Source organism: Moschus berezovskii, chromosome 13 (assembly GCF_049115385.1).
Source record: "Moschus berezovskii isolate FMDL1 chromosome 13, NW_MosBer_1.0, whole genome shotgun sequence".
NCBI lineage: Eukaryota > Metazoa > Chordata > Mammalia > Artiodactyla > Moschidae > Moschus > Moschus berezovskii.
The window spans coordinates 65,198,332-65,221,848 of NC_142472.1; the positions used below are offsets into that span (position 1 = coordinate 65,198,332).

The following is a 23,517-nucleotide window of genomic DNA, read 5'->3' on the forward strand; positions in this document are numbered from 1 at the left end:
ACCCTGCAGATTTCAGTCACTCGTCTAACTCCGGGTAGCCCCAGCCCCCGCCCTGAGCTCGAGCTAGAGACGAACTCACCGCGGGCCTCCGGGCACCGAGCGGACAGCAAAGCCACGCGGAGGCCCCGGCCCGCGGCGGTCCCCGAGCCCGAGCGCGCCGCCGCGCCGCGGCGCGCCGACTTCCGCTTCCCCGGCCGGCGGGCGGGAGGCGCTGCAGTCCCGGGCCCGCGCCGCCCGCCCCGGCCGCAGGGGCGCGCCGGAGCCCCGGGGGCCGCGCGCCCGCAGCAGTCGGGCGCCGGAGGCGGGGCTGGAGGGCCGGGCCGCTGCCGGCGTGGGTGTTAGGCGGCCACCCCAGTTGCCGAGCCAGAGCCGAGGCGGGCGGCGGAGCGCGAGCAGGACGCGGAGGTGAGCGCAGCCCGGTCAGGCGCCCGCGGGCTGCGGGGAACCTGCCGGGGAGCGGGGAGCGGGCGGGCCTCGGCGCCCGGGCGGCGTGACCTTCCCGGGCGGCGGGGATCCGGAGTCCCCGGGCCCACGCGCGCCGCCCACGTGCCCGGGGATCCTGCGGGCGCCCCTTTCCCGCCCTCGGCCCTGGACTTCCCCGTAGACCCTCGGGCCCCGCGGCCTCCTGCGCGCCGCGGTCACCGCCCGGGAAAGGTTGTCCTCTTTTGCCCCCTAGCCGTGTCACCCAGCCTCCTGGCTCCGCGCGGCGCCGGGCAGGGCGGAGGCGCGTATGAATGGGAGACTCGGGCGGGTTGCTGAGCAGAGTCAGCGGACGTTTAGAGTCGGGAAGAAGAAGTTGGAAGTCGTCTGCCTAAGCTAACCCTTTGGGCGGACTTGGATCCCGAGTCCCCGAAGCGGGAGCTTGGGTCTCGGCTGCTAAGCGGCGAAACTGGTTTGCATCCTTGCGCCCGTGGGGCGCCCTGGGCGCTCTGATGGCTGACTACCTCCCGTCACCCCAGCTTCGGCCTGAAGCTGGAATCTTCCCTCATCGGTGATATGGTGGGGGAAGGTGGGGGTCCACGGATTCTCCCGCACAAGAAATGAATTTCCCCGAGGAATGGGAAATGTACATGGTCTGGAGTGGGACTCCGGTATAGTTTGAAAGAAGGATAAAAGGACGCCGCAAGGTTCAGTTTTTCTGTTTCAGTTGGTACCGAAGGCTCATAAATCGGTCTAACTCAGGTTGATCAGTCTTGCCTCCCTCAAACTATATGTCTTCCGCAAGCCAAGGCCGTGCATAGTTGGAAACAGTTGCTCACATCTTCTGAGTTAATCTGTCAGTTCCCATCATTGTTAACAGTCCTATTAATTCTACAAGTAGTTATGTGCAGGAGATAATGTGTTTAAGTCTGACTTGCCTAAAAGGGTTAAATTCGCGTTGATGACATAGTACCGTCTGCTATGCCCCTTTCTTTCTGAGAGAGAAATATACCGCCCCCCCCAAATGAACCCCTTTGGATGCGCCCCATCTGTGGCTCCTTTTCCCTCTAAAATGCAGGGTTGAGTGCTTTTTCTCCTTTTGACCAGGTGGGGATACTCTGGAATTAAGTATTGGTTGATAAGCACAGACCCAAAAGGTAAGACTTGAGTTGAATGCTGTCTGCTGCAGACTTGTTGTATGACCTTGGATGAGCCGTTTCCTTCCTCTGGCCTCAGTTTTTACATTTGGAAAAGGAGGAGATTGGATTAGGACCCTGATATCCTTCTCTCTATACTGGATGGTCCCCGTCTTATCAACATTAGTAATTGGCACTGCCTCTCCAGGCCTATAGGTAACATAAAGTTGGTGGTTTTTATGTCTGAGTTAGTTGCTTTATAAAATGCTATACTTTTGTTGTTGTTAGTTTTAAAACTTTTTGTAAAGGGAGATTCTTGGTGTCTGGTCATTGACAACATACTTTAAGCGGTTGAAAAACTTCTTGGTGGCTAAAATTATTTTTTGCTGGTGATTAGTGTGAGGTTGGTATTCATGGATCATCCAGCCCACCCACCCCCTCTGAGAGGTGGCCTGACTGGGTGTGCTGTCTTCGGTGTGATGGTTAAAAAATGTTCCTTGTTATTCACACGTAAGAATATTCTGTTCAAGAACCACCTCTTCTTTTCTAGTCAATATTTATTTAAGTCCATTCCATGGCAACGGTTGATTTTTTTTTTTTTTTGTCTAAAGGTAGAAAAGTAGACTCTGATCTTCCCAAACTTCTAGACTGCAGCTCAAACCTACTGAATCAAGATCTCCAGGAGAGCGGCCTGGTTATTTGAACATTTAACAAGTGTCCCAGCTAATTCTTATCAAGCAAATTTTGGGGGGGGCAATGGACCAGGTGTTGCTACTCAAAATATGGTTAATACCAGGCATTATCAACTTCACCTAAGAGCAGTTCAGACAGGCAGCATTTCTGGTCCCACTTGAAGCCAATCACATCAGAATGAGCCTTTTAACAAGGTCCCCAGGTGATCTGTGTGCACATTTATGTTGAGAAGCTCTGGAGGGAAGTCTGATGACAAGAATATTTGGTGCTAATGTTTTGTAGTTCTAAGAAAGAAAGAACTGGTGCGTATTCACAGTTTATCATTGTATTTGTCCGATGTGGCTATTTCTGATTGCTCTCAGGTTATGATAGTACTTTTATTATTCACCTTGTATAGACAGGGACCTCCAGCTTTAGGGGGCCCAAGGGGCCCCCCTATTGGTGGCAGAGCAGGCATTCAGACCCAGGCAGGTGTCACTTGGCAGAGCTCCTAACTCATTCCTTTTCAGACCTCCTGTTTTGTGGCATTCTCTTAGGGTCTCAGGCTGCTGTCTGAATTTGGAACAGAGCCTAGTGGATTGAGAGTTCAACCCAGGCCTCTGAAAAACTGGTTTGATGGGGCTTGGGATGTCTGCTTGGCTTGCTTGTTTGGCCTTTGTTTCTGAGAGTTTCAGAAAGGTTGGTTGAAGTGCCCCTACCTGTTGATGGAGCAGTGATACTCAGGCAAGGTTTTCGGTCTCTGTGCTTTTTATGGGGAGGTGGTGGGCGGAGAGAAGAGGAAGCTGATGACTGAGCTGCTCTGACCCCCTTAGCCCCCTCCTCTGGAGTCATGCAGAGCCAGTTTCCCAGTTCCATGAGGTTCAAGTCCAGTAGCTGGGCAGCAGGCCTAGAGAAAGGGCGGCTGCAGAGGCCTGACTGATGGTGAGCTCTGGCTTTCTCCCAGGGATATGAGGTGCCCGTCATAAGCTCCAGAGAAGCCCAGCAGAGGAGCTGGAGAATATGAAATCCAACCCTGCCATCCAAGCTGCCATCGACCTCACAGCTGGGGCCGCAGGTAAGGCCAGAGAAACCCTGTTCTCTGATCCTCAAGTACCTTCTGTGAGTGAGATCCAGTGAGCACATTGCCTCTGTCACTCCACGACCTTGTAATGAATCCGCTTAATGGGAGTGTAATACTGTGTTGCAAGTACAGCAGAAGGTAGGCGTTACACATATACAATGGAATGTTACTCAGCCATAAGAAAGAACACATTTGAGTGAGTCCTAACAAGGTAGATGAAGTAGAGCCTATTATACAGAGTGAAGTAAGTCAGAAAGATAAAAACATATTAACACACACATATATATATGGAATCTAGAAAGATGATACTGATGAACAACCTATTTGCAGGCAGCAGTGGAGACGCAGACAGAACAGTGAGGGAAGGAGAGGGTGGGACACATTGAGAGAATAGACTGGAAACATATGCATCGTCGTATGTAAAACAGCCAGTGGGAATTGGCTGTATGATGCAGGGAGCTCAACCCGGTGCTCTGTGACAACTTAGAGGAGTGGGATGGGGTGGGAGAGAGTTTCAAGAGGGCAGAGACATATGTGTGCCTATGGCTGATTCATATTGATGTACAGCAGAAACCAACACAATATTGTGAAGCATTTATCCTCCAATTAAAAAGTTTTTTAATTGACAAAAATAAAAAGACAAAAAATAAACCAACTAGGAGTCCGGGTAAAGGGTGGGAATGTCCCTGGTTCACAGCTGGAGGACTGTGAGATCACAGCTCAGAGCTGAAGCCACACATGCCCATTGCCACGTGGCTGGGATACACAGGATTCTACTCCTAGCCTGGCAGTCTCAAGAGCCCTTGTGTGCAGAAGTAACATGGTACCATTTCTCCAGGGAAACCCCAAAATGTCTTTACTGCTGCTCAGGAGAGAAAGGAAACCCTTAGAGATGTAAATAAGGTAAATAAGACTGACTTTTGACTGTGTCTTAAAGCCCTGAAAGGAAAGGAGAGGCCCCAGGCCTGGCCGGGGAGTGGTGGATGGGGTGAGTGCCAGGTCAGACTCTGTCCCCCGCCCCCAGTGCCCCAACAACTCCCCTCCCAGGCACAGGCAAGTTCTGGACCACGCCTGCCACGCAGGCCACCCTTCAGAAAGACCGCCTTTACTCAGTGAGAGGCAGATGACAGAGTTCCAAGTGCCTGAGTGATGACTTGGTTCTTCGGATTCCTGGATGATTTTACAGCCAGAGAAGCGCTGGAATGCCCACCACTTTCCCAGTGGAAACCCTGACTGCTCCTCGCCTCCCTCACCAAATCTTTGTCACCACTCCCTGGGGCAGAGAGGCCAGGGGAGTGGGTTGCACCTCATCCTCTTATCTGGGGGGGGCCCTCCCGGGTCAGCAGATGAAGGGCAATCAGAGGGCCGCCTGCTCTCATCCTGTCGTCTTAATTATGAAAAAGATATCAGGGATTCAGGGACGCTCAAAGTATTTTTCCATGAACCAGACATTGGCCACAGTAGGCTCATGAGGAAGTCTGGAGACGGTACCCTGCAGACACTGATAAGAAATGCAGGCAGAGGCGCTCCCAGGTCAGAGACCACAAGGAACGGGGTGGGGTGGTGGGAGGGGGCTGGGGGCCACTAAGGGCTGCCTGGGTTCCGTCCTGTGGCCTCTTGCATGCTGAGTGCCATGGAATTGAGCGCCCAGGCCCTGCGCACTGTCCCCTCTCCATCCCTTTAACCCCTCCCCCGTGTCATTCCCCTCGTACCCTCCCATGAACGCCTGTGCTCAGTTCATGTCTCTGCAGTAGGAGTGTGTTTCACCTCATGGGGGAAGCTCAGCTTTTGGAATTCTGTGTCTTTTCAATCAGTCTGTCAAAGGTGTAGGATCTGTTGTGATAGAATTAAAGCATTTTTGCTTTTCCTGGAAAGGACAGGCATTTGAGTACTGCATTCATAACTGTATCTGCATTCATGACAGTAATCTGTAAAGATGTAAATTGCAACAGTATTGTCCGGAGTCTGGCTGTCTAAGGCATTTGCCAGTACATGTGCTTTTTTACAGTGGTGTTAACATGTATCAGGCCCTTATACATACTAGCATTTATTTTTTCTGCTAACTTTGGGGAGCTGTTCCTTCCTGCACTGCAAACCCAGGGTCGCCCCTCACTGATGTAATACCACCCTGGTTGTCTTGACATCTGAGGTCAGCAGGCTTCCTGGGTGCTAAGCCTGTGAGAAACCAGGCAGAGGAGGTCCTTCATGGTGACCTGAGAACTCCCCCTGTATGAATGGGAAGCAGCCGTCCCATTTTTGAGAGGTGTCAGCCTTTGAGTGATGGAGCTGCTGCTGCTGCTAAGTCACTTCAGTCGTGTCCGACTCTGTGTGACCCCATAGACGGAAGCCCACCAGGCTCCCCCGTCCCTGGGATTCTCCAGGCAAGAACACTGGAGTGGGTTGCCATTTCCTTCTCCAGTGTGTGAAAGTGGAAAGTGAAAGTGAAGTCGCTCAGTCGTGTCCGACCCTTAGCGACCCCACGGACTGCAGCCTACCAGGCTCCTCCATCCATGGGATTTTCTAGGCAAGAGTACTGGAGTGGCTTGCCACTGCCTTCTCCGGAGTGATGGAGCTAGAAGGGCCTTTAGAGACCCTTGACTATAATGCTCTTGTATGTGTAGAAAAGGGGCCCAGGGAAGGATAGTGGATTTGTTCAAGGCTGCACAGATGTTACTCAGTTCAGTCGCTCAGTCGTGTCCGACTCTTTGCAACCCCATGAATCACAGCACGCCAGGCCTCCCTGTCCATCACCAACTCCCGGAGTTCACTCAAACTCATGTCCACAGAGTCGGTGATGCCATCCAGCCATCTCATTCTCCATCGTCCCCTTCTCCTCCCGCCCCCAACCTTTCCCAGCATCAGAGTCTTTTCCAGTGAGTCAACTCGTCGCATGAGGTGGCCAGATGGTGTAAATAAAGACAGGGCGAGGACCTTGGCTGCCTGGTTCCTTGCCCCGTTCTGTCATCTTTGTTCTGATGCCACGTGATGGCCAACATTGTCCCCTAGAGGTGGGGATTCCTTTGGAGGCTTCACTGCCCCAGCTCTCTGGATGGGGAAACTTGTGGGCTTTGGGATTTTTCTGTGGCCATTGCCAGGAGCAGAGGACCCCTAGTGCTTTGTAGACATGGACCACTGATGGAAGCGAAGTGTGTGAGAGCAGAGGCAGCCGTGGTTGGAGGTGATGTGGGTGTAGCATCTGTGTGTTCTTCAGTGTATGGCTAAAACTATTTTCTTCTAGACAGACCTCCATCAAGCAGTGTTTCAGTCCAGCTCGTCTACCCTAAAGCGCAGCTTCCGTGTCTGAAGCTGCTGTAGGAGCAATGCCAGGAAAGGATTGAGAGGCCCAGGCAGCTGGTTGGGGAGAATTTGAAGGCAGTTGGTTAGGTAATTGGATAATTATTGAAATGAGGAGCTTGGATCTCAAAAGTTAAATCCCCTTAAAGGGAAACCTTAGTGGCACATGAAGGTTTAGTAGTTTAATAACTATCAGTATAAAATGATGCATTCTTTCCCCAGACTGCTCTGTTGCAATGTGCCTTGCTTAAGTAGTCGGGAAAGTGGCATTTTAATTTATTTCGTGGCATGTGGGATCCTAGTTCCTCAACCAGGGATGGAAGCCACACCACCTGTTGTAAATGGTGTTAGTCATTCAGTCTTGAGTGCCAGACTCTTTGCGACCCCATGGGCTGTAGCCCTCAAGGCTCCTCTGTCCATGGGATTCTCCAGGCAAGAATACTGGAGTGGATAGCCATTCCCTCCTCCAGGGGATCTTCCTGACCTAGGGATCAAACCCCAGTCTCCTGCATTGCAGGCAGATTCTTTACCATCTGAGTTAGGAAGTCCTAACAACTGGACCACCAGGAAAGTCCCCAAAATGTGGCATTTTTAGATCATTGAGGTTTATCCTTTCAAATGCCAAAATTAACAACAAACCAAAAGTGCTTTTTGGTTGGAATATTTTGAAAATGACACGCCTTTATGCACCACTAAGTGGAACATTGACTGACTGCCTCTAGTGGGTTGGAGGCTCTCCTTTCTGTGTGGGTGGGCAGGTGGCCAGGTCCTTCGAGGTAAAGGTCTGCTTCTTCATTTCAACCATGGCCCTCCCCGAGCGCTGTCCATCACCGCCGTCACTGTCTCAGCCCTGGTGGATTTCCTCAACAGTTTGTCACCTGCCGGCTCTACGGTGTGTGGACGGTTACAGCTGTAACCTTGAGAAGATGTAGGTTTCAACACGTCTCCTGCAGAGGAAAGCGCCACAGTGACATCTACACAAAAGTGCAGAGAATGCGTCCCTTTGTTTTTTGGGGGGTTATGCTGGGTCTTTGGAGAAGGCAATAGCAACCCACTCCAGTGTTCTTGCCTGGAGAATCCCATGGACGGCGGAGACTGGTGGGCTGCCGTCTATGGGGTCGCACAGGGTCGGACACGACTGAAGCGACTTAGCAGCAGCAGCAGCAGCTGGGTCTTTGTTGAAGCACACAGGCTTCTCTAGTTGTATCCTGTGGGCTTAGTTGCCTGATTAGGGATCAAATTGTGCCTTGGAATCTCAACCCCTGGACCGCCAGGGAAGTCCCCCTTTTGTTTTTTAATGAACTTTTAAAAATTATTATTATTTTTTTTGATTGGAGGAACCCCTTCTTGTTTCTTATGCAGAGCAAAATGATCAGAGGTCTAAGCTCTAGGCAAGTAGGGAAAGAGATAATTCCTGTAAATTATTCATAGCTTTGTAGACTTGACAGGTATGAGGACCGTCTTAGTCTTGGGTTAGTGGTGGTGTTCAGAACAGTTATCACCTCCTTGAGCAGGGCGTGATGAGTGCCATGACTGTGTCATTTGTCTGAGCTTCCCCGGTGGCTCAGTGGTACAGAATCCACCTGCAATGCAGAAGAGGCAGAGATGAGCATTCGATCCCTGGGTCAGGAAGATTCCCTGGAGAAGGAAATGGCAACCCACTCCAGTATTCTTGCCGGGAAAATCCCATGGATAGAGGAGCCTGGCAGACTACAGTCCATGGGGTCACAAAAGAGGTGGACATGACTGAGTGACTAAACAGCAGCCACAAGTTACATAGGAAGTCAGCTTGCATCCATGGGTAAAGGGAGAGAATTGTGGGTAGCATTGGAAGTACATTAGCCTCCTACTTTCTCCCTGTTGGAGATGGAAACTGTTACAGATAAGCAGCAAATGGGTACTGTAGCAACCCAGATGTCTGCGCTGTTCAGGATGGTTGGGTGAAAATATGGAAAACTCCTGGTTAGGATAGGATTTTAATGCTCTGAATTAAATACTTTATTCCATATAGCCCCATCTAGGCTGTCAAGATTATGAACCTGCTTTGAAAATTCTGACAGTCACTTCTTTTGAAATGATTATTTTTGACATAAGTAGGATCTTATTTCATTCTTGCCCATCAGTACTTGGGAGAGAATGACTCTAATTATGGTAACATCTTATTAAATTATATTCCACTAATTCAGGACTGGCGATGGTGTGGCAGGACAAAAGCAGAAACGTGTCATTGCGCTCATAAAAGGGAGGAACAGTGGCGATGGGATCATGGAGACCATACCTGTGCCTGCTTAACAGTTCTGTTTTCAGACTCTTGGAAAATGTTCATCTACCAATAATGGGGAGTTATTCCTAACAGCCTTCCCTCCATCTCTGCTTTCCACAGCATAGTCAGAGTAACTTATTAGGTCAAAGTTGTGAAACTACATTTCTGAAATACTTTATGTCAGCCTTCTCCAGTTTTCTTGGTTTTTAAATTGGAGGATAATTGCTTTACAGTGTTGTTAGTTTCTGCTGTACAACAACATGAATCAGCCATATGTATACATGTATCCCTTCCCTCTTGAGTCTCCGGCCCACCGTCTAGGTCATTGCAGAGCACCGAGCTGAGCTCCCGGCTGTCAGCCGCTTCCCACCAGCTAGCTCTTCTACGTGTGGCAGTGTGCGTGCATCAGTGCTCCGCTCTCAGTGCGCCTCACCCTCCTGTGTCCACGAGTCTGTTCTCTGCGTCTGTGTCTCTATTCCTGCCCTGCAAATAGGTTCATCAGTACCATTTTTCTAGAATCCGTATATATACATCAATACACATTATTTGTTTTTCTGGCTTCATTCTCTGGGTTCATCCACGTCACTGCAAACGACTCAGCTTCATTCCTTTTTATGGCTGAGTGATATTCCATTGTATATACATCTTTATCCATTCATCTGTCTATGGATATCTAGGTTGCTTGCCTTCTCTTTAACTTTGCTGAGGCTTTAATAACCTCGTCCAGTGGTTGTGTGTCCTGGCACAAGTAGGGGACATCCTGGCCCAAGGGGTGGTGGAAGTGTTCACCAGGGACAGTTCCCCAAATGCTCACCCAGTCCAGGGTCTGGGGATATCACAGGTTTTCGGTCTCTAAGTTGTGTCCAACCATTTGTGACCCCATGAACTGCAGCACGCCAGGCTTCCCTGTCCTTCACTATCTCCTGGAGTTTTCTCAAACTCATGTCTATTGAGTCAATGCTGCCATCCAACCATTTCTTCCTTTGTTTCACCCTTCTTCTCTTGCCCTCACAATTTTCCCAGCATCAGGGTCTTTCCCAATCAGTTGCAGGGTTTTTAAATCATTCTCTTCCTCACATCAGAGTTGTAATTGAATGCAATTTAGATTTTTCTGTATTTAATACTCTTAACAGTATAAAAGCATATAAATATATGTGCTAAGCTATAAAGAAAGGTAAGCGCCGAAGAATTGATACTTTTGAACTGTGATGTTGGAGAAGACTCTTGAGAGTCCCTTGATCCAACCAGTCCATCCTAAAGGAAATGAGTCCTGGGTGTTCATTGGAAGGACTGATGTTGAAGCTGAAACTCTAATACTCTGGCCACCTAATGTGAAGAGCTGACTCATTTGAAAAGACCCTGATGCTGGGAAAGATTGAGGGCAGGAGGAGAAGGGGACGATGGGAGGATGAGATGGCTGGATGACATCACCAACTCAATAGACATGAGTTTGAGTGAACTTCGGGAGTTGGTGATGGACAGGGAGGCCTGGCGTGCTGCAGTCCCTGGGGTTGCAAAGAGTCGGACAAAACTGAGCAACTGAACTGAAGCAAGGTAAGTTTCAATCCGGTTCCTGTCTGAATATGAGTCGTTAATTAGCAGAGTCCAGATAAGACGTTTTGCCATAGGGTCAAAAACATTTAGCTCTTTGGGGAGTAATCAGGCTCTTTGTTTTCTTTCTCTGTGGCCTAGTCCCATTATTTTTCTGATAGTCACCAGGACCACTGGGCAACAGACAGAGGAGTGATGAACTCTTTCCAGACCATTCTCTCCCCTTTTATGTGGACGCACACACAGTTAACCCCTATGAATTAACCACTTGTATAGCGACCGTAATGGTAGACCCTTATCCTAATCCTCATGCTATCCCAGTAGGGAACTGAGGCTCAGAAGTCACATCGCTTGTCCTGCATCTCATAGCAGAGTCAGGCTTCAACCCCAGGTTCCACTGACCGATGCTCCTGAACACACATCCCACCTTCACTTCAGTGGCTCTGATTGTTGAACGCGTCCTTCTCCCCTACTGAGTGTGAGCTCCTTCAGGGCTGGCAGGGGACCCGGCATTCAGGGAACCCCCTGGAAGTTTTACTGAACTGGGCTAGAAGGTCTTAGGGGGAGAAGAGGTCAAAACGAGATGACGCAGAGGTTAGCCCGGGGGTGGGCTGCCTGTCCCTCATCTCCAGGCGTCCCCGGGGCTGCAGCCTGCCACGCAGCCATGGACTTGGGTTGGACAAGGACTCTGTCCTGGTTACAGGGGGCACAGCATGTGTCCTGACCGGGCAGCCCTTCGACACCATGAAAGTGAAGATGCAGACATTCCCCGACCTGTACCGGGGCCTCACCGACTGCTGCCTCAAGACCTACTCCCAGGTGGGCTTCCGGGGCTTCTACAAGGGCACCAGCCCAGCGCTCATCGCCAACATCGCCGAGAACTCTGTCCTCTTCATGTGCTACGGCTTCTGCCAGCAGGTGGTGCGGAAAGTGGTTGGACTGGACCGGCAGGCGAAGCTGAGGTGAGTTGAGGGCGCTGACCCTCTTTGTTTGAAAATCAGCACTTATTTGATCAAGAGCTTTAAGAGACCTTATTGGGAAGAACATTTCCTTTTTTTGTTTTAACGGTAACCACTTTCTTGATTCTGAAGTGATCCATCACTGTCATAGGAAACTGGGCAGACACATACATATGTGTTATGTAAAAGAGTTGCCCACAATCCACCACGGAGAACCAGCCACCCTCACTTTCCTCCCATTCTTCAGGAAGATGCTTTTCTTTGTTTTTTAAGGATTATGTTTCTTTTCTTTTATTATTATTATTATTTTGGTTCAGCTGGGTCTTCATTGCTATGCATGGGCTTTCTCTTGTTGCAGAGTGTGGGGGCTACTCTTCATTGCAGTACACAGGCTTCTCATTGCAGTGGCTTCTCGTATTATGGAACACAGGCTCTAGGCACACGGGCATCAGTAATTGTGTGGACTCAGTGGTTGCAGCACACAGGCGTGGTTGTTCCGTTGATGAACTGTGGTGCTAGAGAAGACTCTTGAGAGTCCCTTGGGCTGCAAGGAGATCCAGCCAGTCCATTCTAAAGGAGATCAGTCGTGGGTGTTCATTGGAAGGACTGATGCTAAAGCTGAAACTCCAATACTTTGGCCACTTCATGCGACAAGCTGACTCACTGGAAAAGACTCTGATGCTGGGAGGGATTGGGGGCGGGAGGAGACGGGGACGACAGAGAATGAGATGGCTGGATGGCATCACCGACTCGATGGACATGAGTTTGAGTGAACTCCGGGAGTTGGTGATGGACAGGGAGCCTGGTGTGCTGTGATTCATGGGGTCGCGGAGAGTCGGACACGACTGAGCGACTGAACTGAACTGAGGACGTTAACCCTTTGCTCTTTTGAACATTGATTTATTTTATTTTATTGTTGTTTTTTAAATATTTCTTTTTGGCTGCATTGGGTCCTTATTGCTGTGCACGGGCTTTCTCTAATTGGGACAAATAAGGGCTACTCTTTGTTGAAATGCATGGGCTTCTCATTGAGGAGGCTGCTCTTCTTGCAGAACATGGGCTCTCTGGCACGGGGGCTTCAGTAATTACAGCTCCCAGGCTAAAGAGTGCAGGCTTGGTCATTGTGGAGTACGGACTCGCCCTGTGGCATGTGAGATCTTCCCAGACCAGGGATCTAACCAGTATCCCTTGCATTGCAAGGCAGACTCTTAACCACTGGACCACCATGGAAACCCTGATTTATTTTGTATCATTTAAAAGTATTCTTAGCTTCACAGTTGCAGAGGGCAGTCTTGGCTGGGTTTTTTGGTGGGAATTTGAGATCCTGTTGCAACCGTAGATCCCATGTGGCTACAGTAGGTTCCCTTTGTACGAAAGTCTCCTCTGCAGTTCCCCGGAGAGGTGCCTGTTTATAGGCAGCCATTTTATCTTGATGGATGGACCTTGTTTTTCTTTAAAGGCTTGGGACTGGATGAAATCACCCAGGGAGACATGTTTGTAGGACTGAGCATGGATCCTAGGATCATCCAGCAAGGAGGGGTCAGGAAAAAAGAGGAAGTGAAAAAATAAGCAGAAGCCAAATCAGGAGAATGTGGTATCCCATGTAGAGACAGACAGGAAGGACACAGCTGTGACTGTAGCTCTTTCCACTCGAGGGAGAGACTTTTTAGCTGAAAAAACCTGTAACCTTAGTCTCCTTTAGCATCCTTGGTACTGCCAGTGGTAAAGAATCTGCCTGCCAATTCAGGAGACATAATGAGACGTGGGTTCGATCCCTGGGTCGGGAAGATCCCCTGGAGTAGGATATAGCAACCCACTCCAGTATTCTTGCCTGGAGAATCCCACAGATATAGGAGCCTGGTGGGCTACAGTTCACAGGGCTGCAAAGAGTCAGACACGACTGAAGCGACATAGCGTAGCATTCTTGGAGAAGGACGGAGTAACCACAGGAGATTCGGAGCAGGTCCTGCAGTGAAGAAATCTTCCTGTTTCACTTGGCTTAACCAGCACCTTTGCCTTTTTTAAAAACAAAAGAAATAATTTTATTTATTTGTGTCTATGCCGGGTCGTCTTTGCTGTGCATGCTTTTCTCTAGTTGTGGTGAGCAGGGGCTACTCTGTGTGCCAGCCTCTCATTGTGGTGGCTTCTCTTGTTGCGGAGCACAGGCTCTAGGGCACGTGAACTTCAGTAGTTGCAACATTTGGGCTCAGTAGTTGCAGCTCCAGGGCTCTAGGGCACAGGCTCAGTAGCTGTGCTTAGTTACTCTTTGGCAAGTGGGATCCTTCCAGACCAGGGATCAAACCCACATCTCCTACCTTGGCAGGCAAATTGTCCACCAATGAACCACCCAGGGAAGCCCTCCTTGCCTTTTTTTTTTGGAACTTGGGGGACAGGGACCTGCTCCCTTTTTCATCCGGCAGATCAGTGTTGCTCATTACCATTGAGCATATACTGCCTGAGAGCTTGTGAAGCTCTGACATGCATGCCATGCTTCCCTAGCCCTCACCCCATGGTCCTGTGAGAGCATCCAGGCAGGCAGTGGTCTCTTTCATAGGCAGGGAAACTGGGACAGACGTTGACATGGGCTAATATGTGATGCAGCCGGGACCCCGGCTGTGTCTTCTGCGCTCCACAACCAGCACTCTTCCCATCAGACCACTGGCAGGCTCTGGAGTATTTTGTAGATCAGGTCCAGAGACAAGATTAATAATTACGTGGTGCAGCAAAAGCAAAGACCTGCTTGTGGGCACCTGGTGAATTTCTGCAGGGCTGCTGTAAATATTTGTCTGTTCTCGGTTTGAACACACCCCTGAGTAGTGTTCTCTTTCCATCCTTGGCTGGAAGGAGTCTGACACAGCAGAAATATACAGGTACATGTTTGTTGAGTGGGTGACAAAAACAGTTGATTCTTACAAATCCCATCCACACTGCCGCTTGAGCTCCAGATCTAAACGTTTATACTACAGGCACAGCCTGAGGCCCGTGTCACTCACCTCGTGCAAAAAGTATTTATTAGAAAGCCAAAGTCCACCGCAGATCAGACTTGGCTTTGTGCTACCCTGTATCAGCATGCTTAGGGTTCGTTCAGGCGTTACTGCCTCTTAGATTGAATAGCCGTCTGCATTTATCAGTGCCACCTTTGTTCCAGCAAGCTTGGCCAACCCTGGTCAATGACCCTAATTGACTATGGCCTGTCAGCAGGTTGACAGAGAGCCCCAGAGGGAGGCCAAGTGCAGATCTGCAGGCTAGCCAAGAGACAAACCATTTAAGCTTTGGTTTTGACAAACAAGCCAAGCAGGAGTGAAGTGGGAAGGCTGGAGGGGACAGTGTCTGGCAGTCCCCACCCCTGGAAAGCTGTGTGCCAGTGCAATTGTGGAACTGGCTCTTCTGGTAATGCTCTGACATGTCATTCTCTAAAAGGAAGGCCACACTGCAGGCAGTGTCTTCCTTCTGAAAGAAAGCCTGCTCCAAGCCAGCTCTGCTGAGGCCTGGGTGTGCACCAGGCTGGCTTGGCCCTGGGTACCCACTTCGCATTCACCTAAGGCACCAATGCCAGGCCACCAGAGGTAGGAGATCAAATTGGAGAGGGCCGACGGCCCTTGGCTTTATGCAGGCACACGTCAAATATGCTGGGTTTGGTTCCAGATCATCTTACAAATTTTTTGGTTTCCCAATGCATATAAAGCTATGTTTATACCACATTGCGGGCTTCCCTTGTGGCTCAGCTGGTAAAGAATCCGCCTGCAGTACGGGAGACCTGGGTTTAATTCCTGGGTTGGGAAGATCCCCTGGAGGAGGGAAAGGCAATCTGTTAAGTGTACAATAGTATTATGCCTCAAAAACCAATGTACCTACCTTAATTTTAAAATGGTGGTTTAGTCACTAAGTCATGTCTGAGTCTTGTGACCCCATAGACTATAGCCCGCCAGCCTCCTCTGTCCATGGGATTTCCCAAGAAAGAATACTGGAGTGGATTGACATTTCCTTCTCCAGGGATTCTTCCCAACCCAGGGCTCAAACCTCAGTCTCTTGAATGCAGGTGGAACCTAGGAAGCCCAATTTTAAAATAACTTCATTGCTAAAAAATACTAGCCATCATGTGACAACTCGGGGTTGCCACAAACCTTCGATTTTAAAAAATGCAGTATCTTCAAAATACAGTAAAGTGAAGCACATTAAAGTAAGCTTTGCCTGTAGTAATGTTTGACTCCAGTTTCTGTAACCATTAGTTTATTGTAATTTTTTTTTATGGTGTCCAAAACACTATTTTTTAATTTAATTTTTATTTTATATTGGTGCATATTTGATTTACAGTGTTATTAGTTTCAGGTATACAGCTAATGATAATTATATACATAGATGTGTGTGTGTATATATATATAACTATCTCCATTCTTTTTAAGATTGTTTTCCCATGTAGATTAATATAGAATATTGAGTAGCATTCCCTGTACTGTATAGTAGGCCCTTGTTGATTGACTGCAAGGAGATCCAGCCAGTCCATCATAAAGGAAATCAGTCCTGAATATTCATTGGAAGGACTGATGCTGAAGTTGAAACTCCAGTACTTTGGCCACCTGATGCAAAGAACTGACTCACTGGAAAAGACCCTGATGCTGGGAAAGATTGAAGGCAGGAGGAGAAGGGGATGACAGAGGATGAGATGGCTGGATGGCATCACCGACTCAATGGACATGAGTTTGAGTGAACTCCGGGAGTTGGTGATGAACAGGGAGGCCTGGCGTGCTGCAGTCCATGGGGTCGCAAAGAGTCAGACACGACTGAGCGACTGAACTGACGTGATTATTTTATATATAGTAGTGTGTATATGTTAATCCCAAACTCCTCATTTATTCCCATGTTTCCCCTTTGGTAACCTTAAGTTTGTTTTTGAAGTCTGTGAGTTTGTTTTTGTAAATAAGTTCATTTGTGTACTTTTTTTTAAGATTCCACATATAAATGATATCGTATGATATTTGCCTTTGTCTGATTTACTTCACTTAGTATGATAATCTCTTGGTCTACTGGTGTTGCTGCAAAAGGCATTCTTTCATTGCTTTTTTATGGCTGAATAACATTCCATGTGTATATGTACCGCATCTTCATTATCCATTGCTCGGTCAATGGACGTTTAGGTTGCTTCCATGTCTTGACTGTTGTAAACAGTGCCTCAGTGAACACTGGGGTACATGTATCTTTTCAAAGTATGGTTTTCTCTGGATGTGTGCCTCGAAGTGGGATTGCTGGATCATTTTCTATTTTTATTTCTAATTTTAGTTTTTTAGGAATCTTCACACTGTTCTCCACAGTAGTTGTACAAATTTACATTCCCACCAACAGTGTAAGAGGGTTTCCTTTTCTCCATACCCTCTCCAGCATTTGTCTGTAGGCTTTTTGATGATGGCTGTTCTGACCAGTGTGAGGTGATAGCCTCATTGTAGTTTTGGTTTGCATTTCTCTAATGATTAGCGATGTGAAACATCTTTCATGTACTTTTTGGCCATCTGTGTATCTTCCTTGGAGAAATGTCTGGATGTTCTGCCCATTTTTTGATTGGGTGGATTTTTTGATTAGAGTTGCACAAGCTGTTTGTATATTTTTGGAGATAAATCCCTTGTTGGTTGCTTTGTTTGCAAATATTTTCTCCTATTCTGTGAGTTGTCTTTTTGTTTTCTTATGGTCTCCTGTGCTGTGAGAATGCTTTTAAGTTTAATTAGGTCCCATTTGTTTGGTTTTGTTTTTATTTTCATCACTCTGGAAGGCGGATTCAAAAAGACACTAAAGTTTGTCCGTGTTCTACCTGTTTTCCTCTGAGTTTTATAGTGTCTCGTCTTGCATTTAGATTTTTAATCCATTTTGAGTTTATTTTTGTGTATGGTGTTAGAGAATGTTCTAATTTAATTCTTTTACCTGCAGCTGTCCATTTTCCCAGCACTGCTTATTGAAGAGACTGTCTTTTCTCTATTGTGTTTTTGTCTCCTTTGTCATAGATTAATGACCACAGGTGTGTAGGTTTATCTCTGGACTTTCTGTCCCATTATGAGTCATATTTGTTTTTTGTGGGGGTTTTTTGCCAGTTTTTTTAATTAGGGTAGCTTTGTAGTCAGAGAAGGCAATGGCACCCCACTCCAGTACTCTTGCCTGGAGAATCCCATGGATGGAGGAGCCTGGTGGGCTGCAGTGCGTGGGGTCACTAAGAGTCGGACACGACTGGGCGATTTCACTTTCACTTAGTTGCAGCATGCGGGATCTTCACTGCCACTCACAGACTCTAGTTGTGACACGCAGGCTCCAGAGCACAGGACTCTGTAGTTGCAGCTCCAGGGCTCAGTTACCCTGCAGCATGTGGGATCTTCGTTCCCTGACCAGGGATCAAACTCATGTCCCCTGCATTGCAAGGAGGGTTCTTAAGCACTGGACCATCAGGGAAGTCCCATGTTAAAAGTTTCATCATTTTCAATTTCAGTACTTGTGACTGGTCTGTTCATATCTTCTATTTCTTCCTGGTTCAGTCTTGGAAGGTTGTACCTTTCTAAGAATTTGTCCATTTCTTCTAGGTTGTCCATTTTGTTGGCATATGGTTGCTTGTAGTAGTCTCTCTCTCATGAGCTTCCCTGGTGGCTCAAACGGTAAAAAGAATCCACCTGCAATGTGGGAGACCTTGATTGGATCCCTGAGATGGGAAGATGCCCTGGAGGAGAACACGGCAACCCACTCCAGTATTCTTGCCCAGAATCCCCACAGACAGAGGAGCCTGGTGGGTTACAGATCATGGGGTCACAAAGAGTCGGACATGACTGAGTGACTAAGCACAGTAGTCTCTTATGATCCTTTGTATTTCTGTGGTGTTGGTTGTAACTTCTCCTTTTTTATTTCTAACTTTATTGATTTGAGCCCTCTCCCATTTTTTCTTGATGAGTCTGGCTAAGCTTTTAATTTCATTGATCTTTTCTATTATTTTCTTCATCTCATTTATTTCTGCTCTGGTCTTTGAGTTTTTTCCTTTTACTAATGTTGAGTTTTATCTGTTCTTTTTCTAGTTGCTTTAGATGTAAGAGTTAGTTTTTTTTTTTTTACATTTTGCTTGTTTCCTGATGTAAGATTGCATTGCTATAAAATTCCCTCATAGAACTGCTTTTCCTGAATCACATAGGATTTGGATTGTTTTGTTTTCATTGTCATTTGTCTCTAGGAGTTTTTTTTTTTAACTTTAAAAATTGAAGTATAGTTCGTAGGTAATTTTTTATTGCCTCCTTGATTTCTTCAGTGGTTCATTGGTTGCTTAGTAACATATTGTTTAGTCTCCATGTATTTGGTATTTGTTTTTTTTTTTTTTGTTACAGTTTTCTTGTGATTGATTTCTAATCTCATAGCATTGTGGCTGGAAAAGATGTTTGATATGACTTCAGTTTTATTAAATTTACCAGGGCTTGATTTGTGGCCCAGCAGGTGACCTATTCTGGAGAACGTTCCATGTACTCTTGAGAAGAATGTATACTGCTCTCTGAGGGGATGTTCTATAAAGACGAGTTAAGTCTGTTTGGTCTTATGTGTCATTTAAGACCTGTGTTTCCTTACTGATTTCCTGTCCTGATGACTGTCCATTGATGTAAGTGGGTTGGTTTATTTTAACTTTAGGACAACTGAATGTGGTATGTCTTTTAGGCATTTACTTCCAGATGGGAGGTAAATCATGAGGGGACCTTTCTACCTGGCAGGCTGCTCTGGGAGTTACCTTTGGGGTCTTCTGGAGGTCTGTGAGCTGTTCTAGTTGTCAGTGACAGCCTTTTGCTGGGATTTAATTGGTCAGTATCATGGCTGGGTGTCGCTGTGAGCAGCTCAATTCTTCAGCCCAACTAAAGACTGTCCCCGCACACACCAGTGGGGCCCTCTGACGGAACACTGCCCCGTGGCTTGGAGACCATCTCCTTTGCTGACGTCCATGAACTCTCAGGAGTCTTCCTGGCAATTTGTTTCATGTACTTTTCCCCACATCCTTGAACTCTTAGTGGGTTCCAGCTCCACAGCCCTTCTGGTGCCTCAGGCTGGTGGTACTAAACCCATGTGAGATGAAGGATGAAGTGAATTCTTCTGTTTCTATATTTGTGTGCATTCATTCCTCCATCTAGATTTCCAGCTTTGCCATCTGCCCTACAAGCATCAAGCTTGCTGACTCTCACTGGCTGCCCCCGTCCTGGGCAACTCTATACCACACCCGTGCCCCTCTGTGGCTGAGCTCCAGGAGGTCATCAGCTGAGCTGGAAGGTCTTTTTGCGATGAGCAGCTTTTTGGTTCAGAATTTATCCTGGGTTTTCATATGTTCAGTTCAGTTTAGTCGCTCAGTCGTGTCTGACTCTGTGACCCCATGGACTGCAGCACGCCAGGCCTCCCTGTTCATCACCAGCTCCCGGAGTTTACTCAAACTCATGTCCGTTGAGTCAGTGATGCCGTCCAACCATCTCATCCTCTGTCGTCCCCTTCTTCTCCCACCTTCAATCTTTCCCAGCATCAGGGTCTTTTCAAATGAGTCAGCTCTTCGCATGCGCTGGTGACTCCAATGGTAAAGTGTCTGCCTACAATGTGGGAGACCCGGGTTCAGTCCCTGGGTCGGGAAGATCTCCTGGAGAAGGAAATGGTGACCCACTCCAGTATTCTTGCCTGGAAAACCCCATGGACAGAGGAACCTGGTACACTATAATCCATGGGGTCACAAAGAGTTGGACAAACTGAGCGACTTCCCTTTTTTTTTCTTTCTTCACATATCAGGTGGCCAAAGTATTGGAGTTTCAGCTTCAGCATCAGTCTTTCCAATGAAAATTCAGGACTGATTTCCTTTAGGATGGACTGGTTGGATCTCCTTGCAGTCCAAGGGACTCTCAAGAGTCTTCTCCAGCACCACAGTTCAAAAGCATCAATTCTTCGGTGATCAGCTTTCTTCACAGTCCAACTCTCACATCCATACATGACCACGGGAAAAACCATAGCCTTGACTAGATGGACCTTTGTTGGCAAAGTAATGTCTCTGCTTTTTAATCTGCTGTCTTAGGTTGGTAATAACTCTCCTTCCAAGGAGTAAGAGTCTTTTAATTTCATGGCTGCGATTACCATCTGCAGTGATTTTGGAGCCCAAAAAATAAAGTCTGACACTGTTTCCACTGTTTCCCCATCTATTTCCCATGAAGTGATAAGACCAGATGCCTTGATCTCAGTTTTCTGAATGTTGAGCTTCAAGCCAACTGTTTCACTCTCCTCTTTCACTTTCATCAAGAGGCTCTTTAATTCTTCACTTTCTGCCATAAGGGTGGTGTCATCTGCATATCTGAGGTTATTGATATTTCTCCCGGCAATCTTGATTCCAGCTTGTGCTGCTTCCAGCCCAGCGTTCCTCATGATATACTCTGCATATAAGTTAAATAAGCAGGGTGACAATATACAACCTTGATGTACTCCTTTTCCTATTTGGAACCAGTCTGTTGTTCCATGTCCAGTTCTAACTGTTGCTTCCTGACCTGCATATAGGTTTCTCAAGAGGCAGGTCAGGTGGTCTGGGATTCCCATCTCTTTCAGAATGTTCCACAGTTTATTGTGATCCACACAGTCAAAGGCTTTGGCATAGTCAATGAAGCAGAAATAGATGTTTTTCTGGAATTCTCTTGCTTTTTCGATTATCCAGCAGATGTTGGCAATTTGATCTCTGGTTCCTCTGCCTTTTCTAAAACCAGCTTGAATATCTGGAAGTTCATGGTTTACATATTGCTGAAGCCTGGCTTGGAGAATTTGAACATTACTTTACTAGCGTGTGAGATGAGTGCAATTGTGTGGTAGTTTGCGCATTCTTTGGCATTGCCTTTCTTTGGGATTGGAATGAAAACTGACCTTTTCCAGTCCTGTGGCCACTGCTGAGTTTTCCAAATTTGCTGACATATTGAGTGCAGCACTTTCACAGCATCATCTTTCAGGATTTGTAAGAGCTCTACTTTAATTCCATCACCTCCACTAGCTTTGTTCATAGTGATGCTTCCTAAGGCCCATTTGACTTCACATTCCAGGATATCTGGCTCTAGGTGAGTGATCACACCATCGTGATTATCTGGGTGATGAAGATCTTTTTTGTACAATTCTTTTGTATATTCTTGCCACCTCTTCTTAATATCTTCTGTTTCTGTTAGGTCCATAGCATTTCTGTCCTTTATTGAGCCCATCTTTGCATGAAATGTTCCCTTGGTATTTCTAATTTTATTGACGAGATCTCTAGTCTTTCCCATTCTATTGTTTTCCTCTATTTCTTTGCATTAATCGCTGAGGAAAGCTTTCTTATCTCTCCTTGCTATTCTTTGGAACTCTGCATTCAAATGGATATATCTTTGCTTTTCTCCTTTGCTTTTCACTTCTCTTCTTTTCACAGCTATTTGTAAGCCCTCCTCAGACAGCCATTTTGCTTTTTTGCATTTCTTTCTTGGAGATGGTCTTGCTCCCTGTCTTCTGTACAGTGTCATGAACCTCCATCCATAGTTCATCAGGCACTCTGTCTATCAGATCTAGTCCCTTCAAGGGACTCTCAAGAGTCTTCTCCAACACCACAGTTCAAAAGCATCAATTCTTCAGTGCTCAACTTTCTTTATAGTCCAACTGTCACATCCATACATGACCACTGGAAAAACCATAGCTTTGACTAGACAGACCTTGGTTGACAAAGTAATGTCTTTGCTTTTTAGTAAACTATCTAGGTTGGTCATAACTTTTCTTCCAAGGAGCTAGCATCTTTTTTAATTTCATGGCTGCAGTCACCATCTGCAGTGATTTTGGAGCCTAAGAAAATAAAGTCAGCCACTGTTTCCACTGATTCCCCATCTATTTGCCATGAAGTGATGGGACCGGATGCCATGGTCTTAGTTTCATCTATAGTAGTTACATTACACTTGTGGTTGCTCTGGGCTGGATGCAGGGCATATAGGGATGGCCTTGAAATCTGGTTTTATTTAAAGCTCAGCAGCAAACACAAAAACTGAAGTATTAATGGAGTATGTGTTTGGGGTGGTAGGACCTTGGGGAATTTTTTCTTCCATATTTGGTTTCTCTGTGTCACTTTTTGTCTTAGTTCTGACTGCTCGAACAAAATACCCTGGACTGGGTGGTTTAAAAGCAAACATTTGTTTCTCACGGTTCTGGAGGCTAGGAAGTCTAGGAATGAGGTAGGTGCTGGCTGATTTGGTGTCCAGCGAGGACCGTCTCCTGGTTTGCAGAGGGACGCCTGCTTGTCCTCTCACATGGTGGAGAGAACACCAGCCAGCTCTCCAGTCTCTTCCACTAATCACGTCAAGACCCCATCCCACACTAATTACCCTCCAAGACTTTCCTCCAGATACTATCGCATGGAGGGTGAGTGCTTCAACATTGGAATCTGGGGGTGGGGTCCAGGCCATAGCTCCATGACTAATAAAAGAAGCATGGATTTGCCATCACAGAGACCTGGGTTTGAAGCCTAGCATCGCCACTTAGCACCTGTGTGACTGAGCTCATTGGTATCATCTCTTAAGCATCATTTTCCCGGAAGTCAGGGTGCTGCTGTCACCCCCACGGGGTGGTGGGCTCCTCAGAGGAAGCCTGCTGGGCACTGGAGGAGCGTTCCTCTCCACCTGTGCTCACTCTGCTTTGCCATCCGTGTTGGAGCATGCCCAGTGCCGAGTGAATGAATAACCGGCTGCCTGTGCTTGCATCCTTCCAGTGATCTGCAGAACGCAGCTGCCGGCTCCTTCGCCTCTGCCTTTGCTGCTCTGGTCCTCTGTCCCACGGAGCTGGTGAAGTGCCGGCTGCAGACCATGTACGAGATGGAGACATCAGGAAAGATAGCCAAAAGCCAGAAGTAAGTGCTGTCCATGTATAAATGTCGGGTCTCTGTTGCCTTGGTGTAATGAATATTTTTAAATTTTACATTATGCTATGATTAAGAGGCAAAACAGTTTATCTACTCCAAACCCGCCCCCCCTGCGCCCACCAATCCGAGAATAATTTTCTGAATGAACAGTCTGGGATGGTTGGACCCACCACCCACCCCAGGATGTAGGCAAAAGATTTTTTTTTTAACGATGATTTATTATATTTCCTAAAAAAAAAAAATTTTTTTTTGTGTTGGGGGAAGAC

At 47.3% G+C, this 23,517-nt stretch overlaps 1 protein-coding gene across 2 annotated transcripts in view; it reads left to right on the forward strand.

The window, feature by feature from the left end:
• The first annotated feature begins 215 nt into the window (after nucleotides 1-215).
• SLC25A15 (solute carrier family 25 member 15) overlaps nucleotides 216-23,517 on the forward strand; it is a 32,103-nt gene continuing 8,801 nt past the window's right edge. Inside the window, exons 1-4 of one of the 2 annotated variants that reach the window (XM_055426191.2) lie at nucleotides 216-405; nucleotides 3,193-3,303; nucleotides 11,121-11,379; nucleotides 23,102-23,239. In XM_055426191.2, coding sequence (XP_055282166.1) covers nucleotides 3,249-3,303; nucleotides 11,121-11,379; nucleotides 23,102-23,239 — 452 coding nt within the window. In that variant the 5' untranslated portion in view covers nucleotides 216-405; nucleotides 3,193-3,248. Of the gene's footprint in view, nucleotides 406-1,163; nucleotides 1,578-3,192; nucleotides 3,304-11,120; nucleotides 11,380-23,101; nucleotides 23,240-23,517 lie in introns of those variants that run through there. The other variant, XM_055426193.2, reaches the window with a different exon arrangement.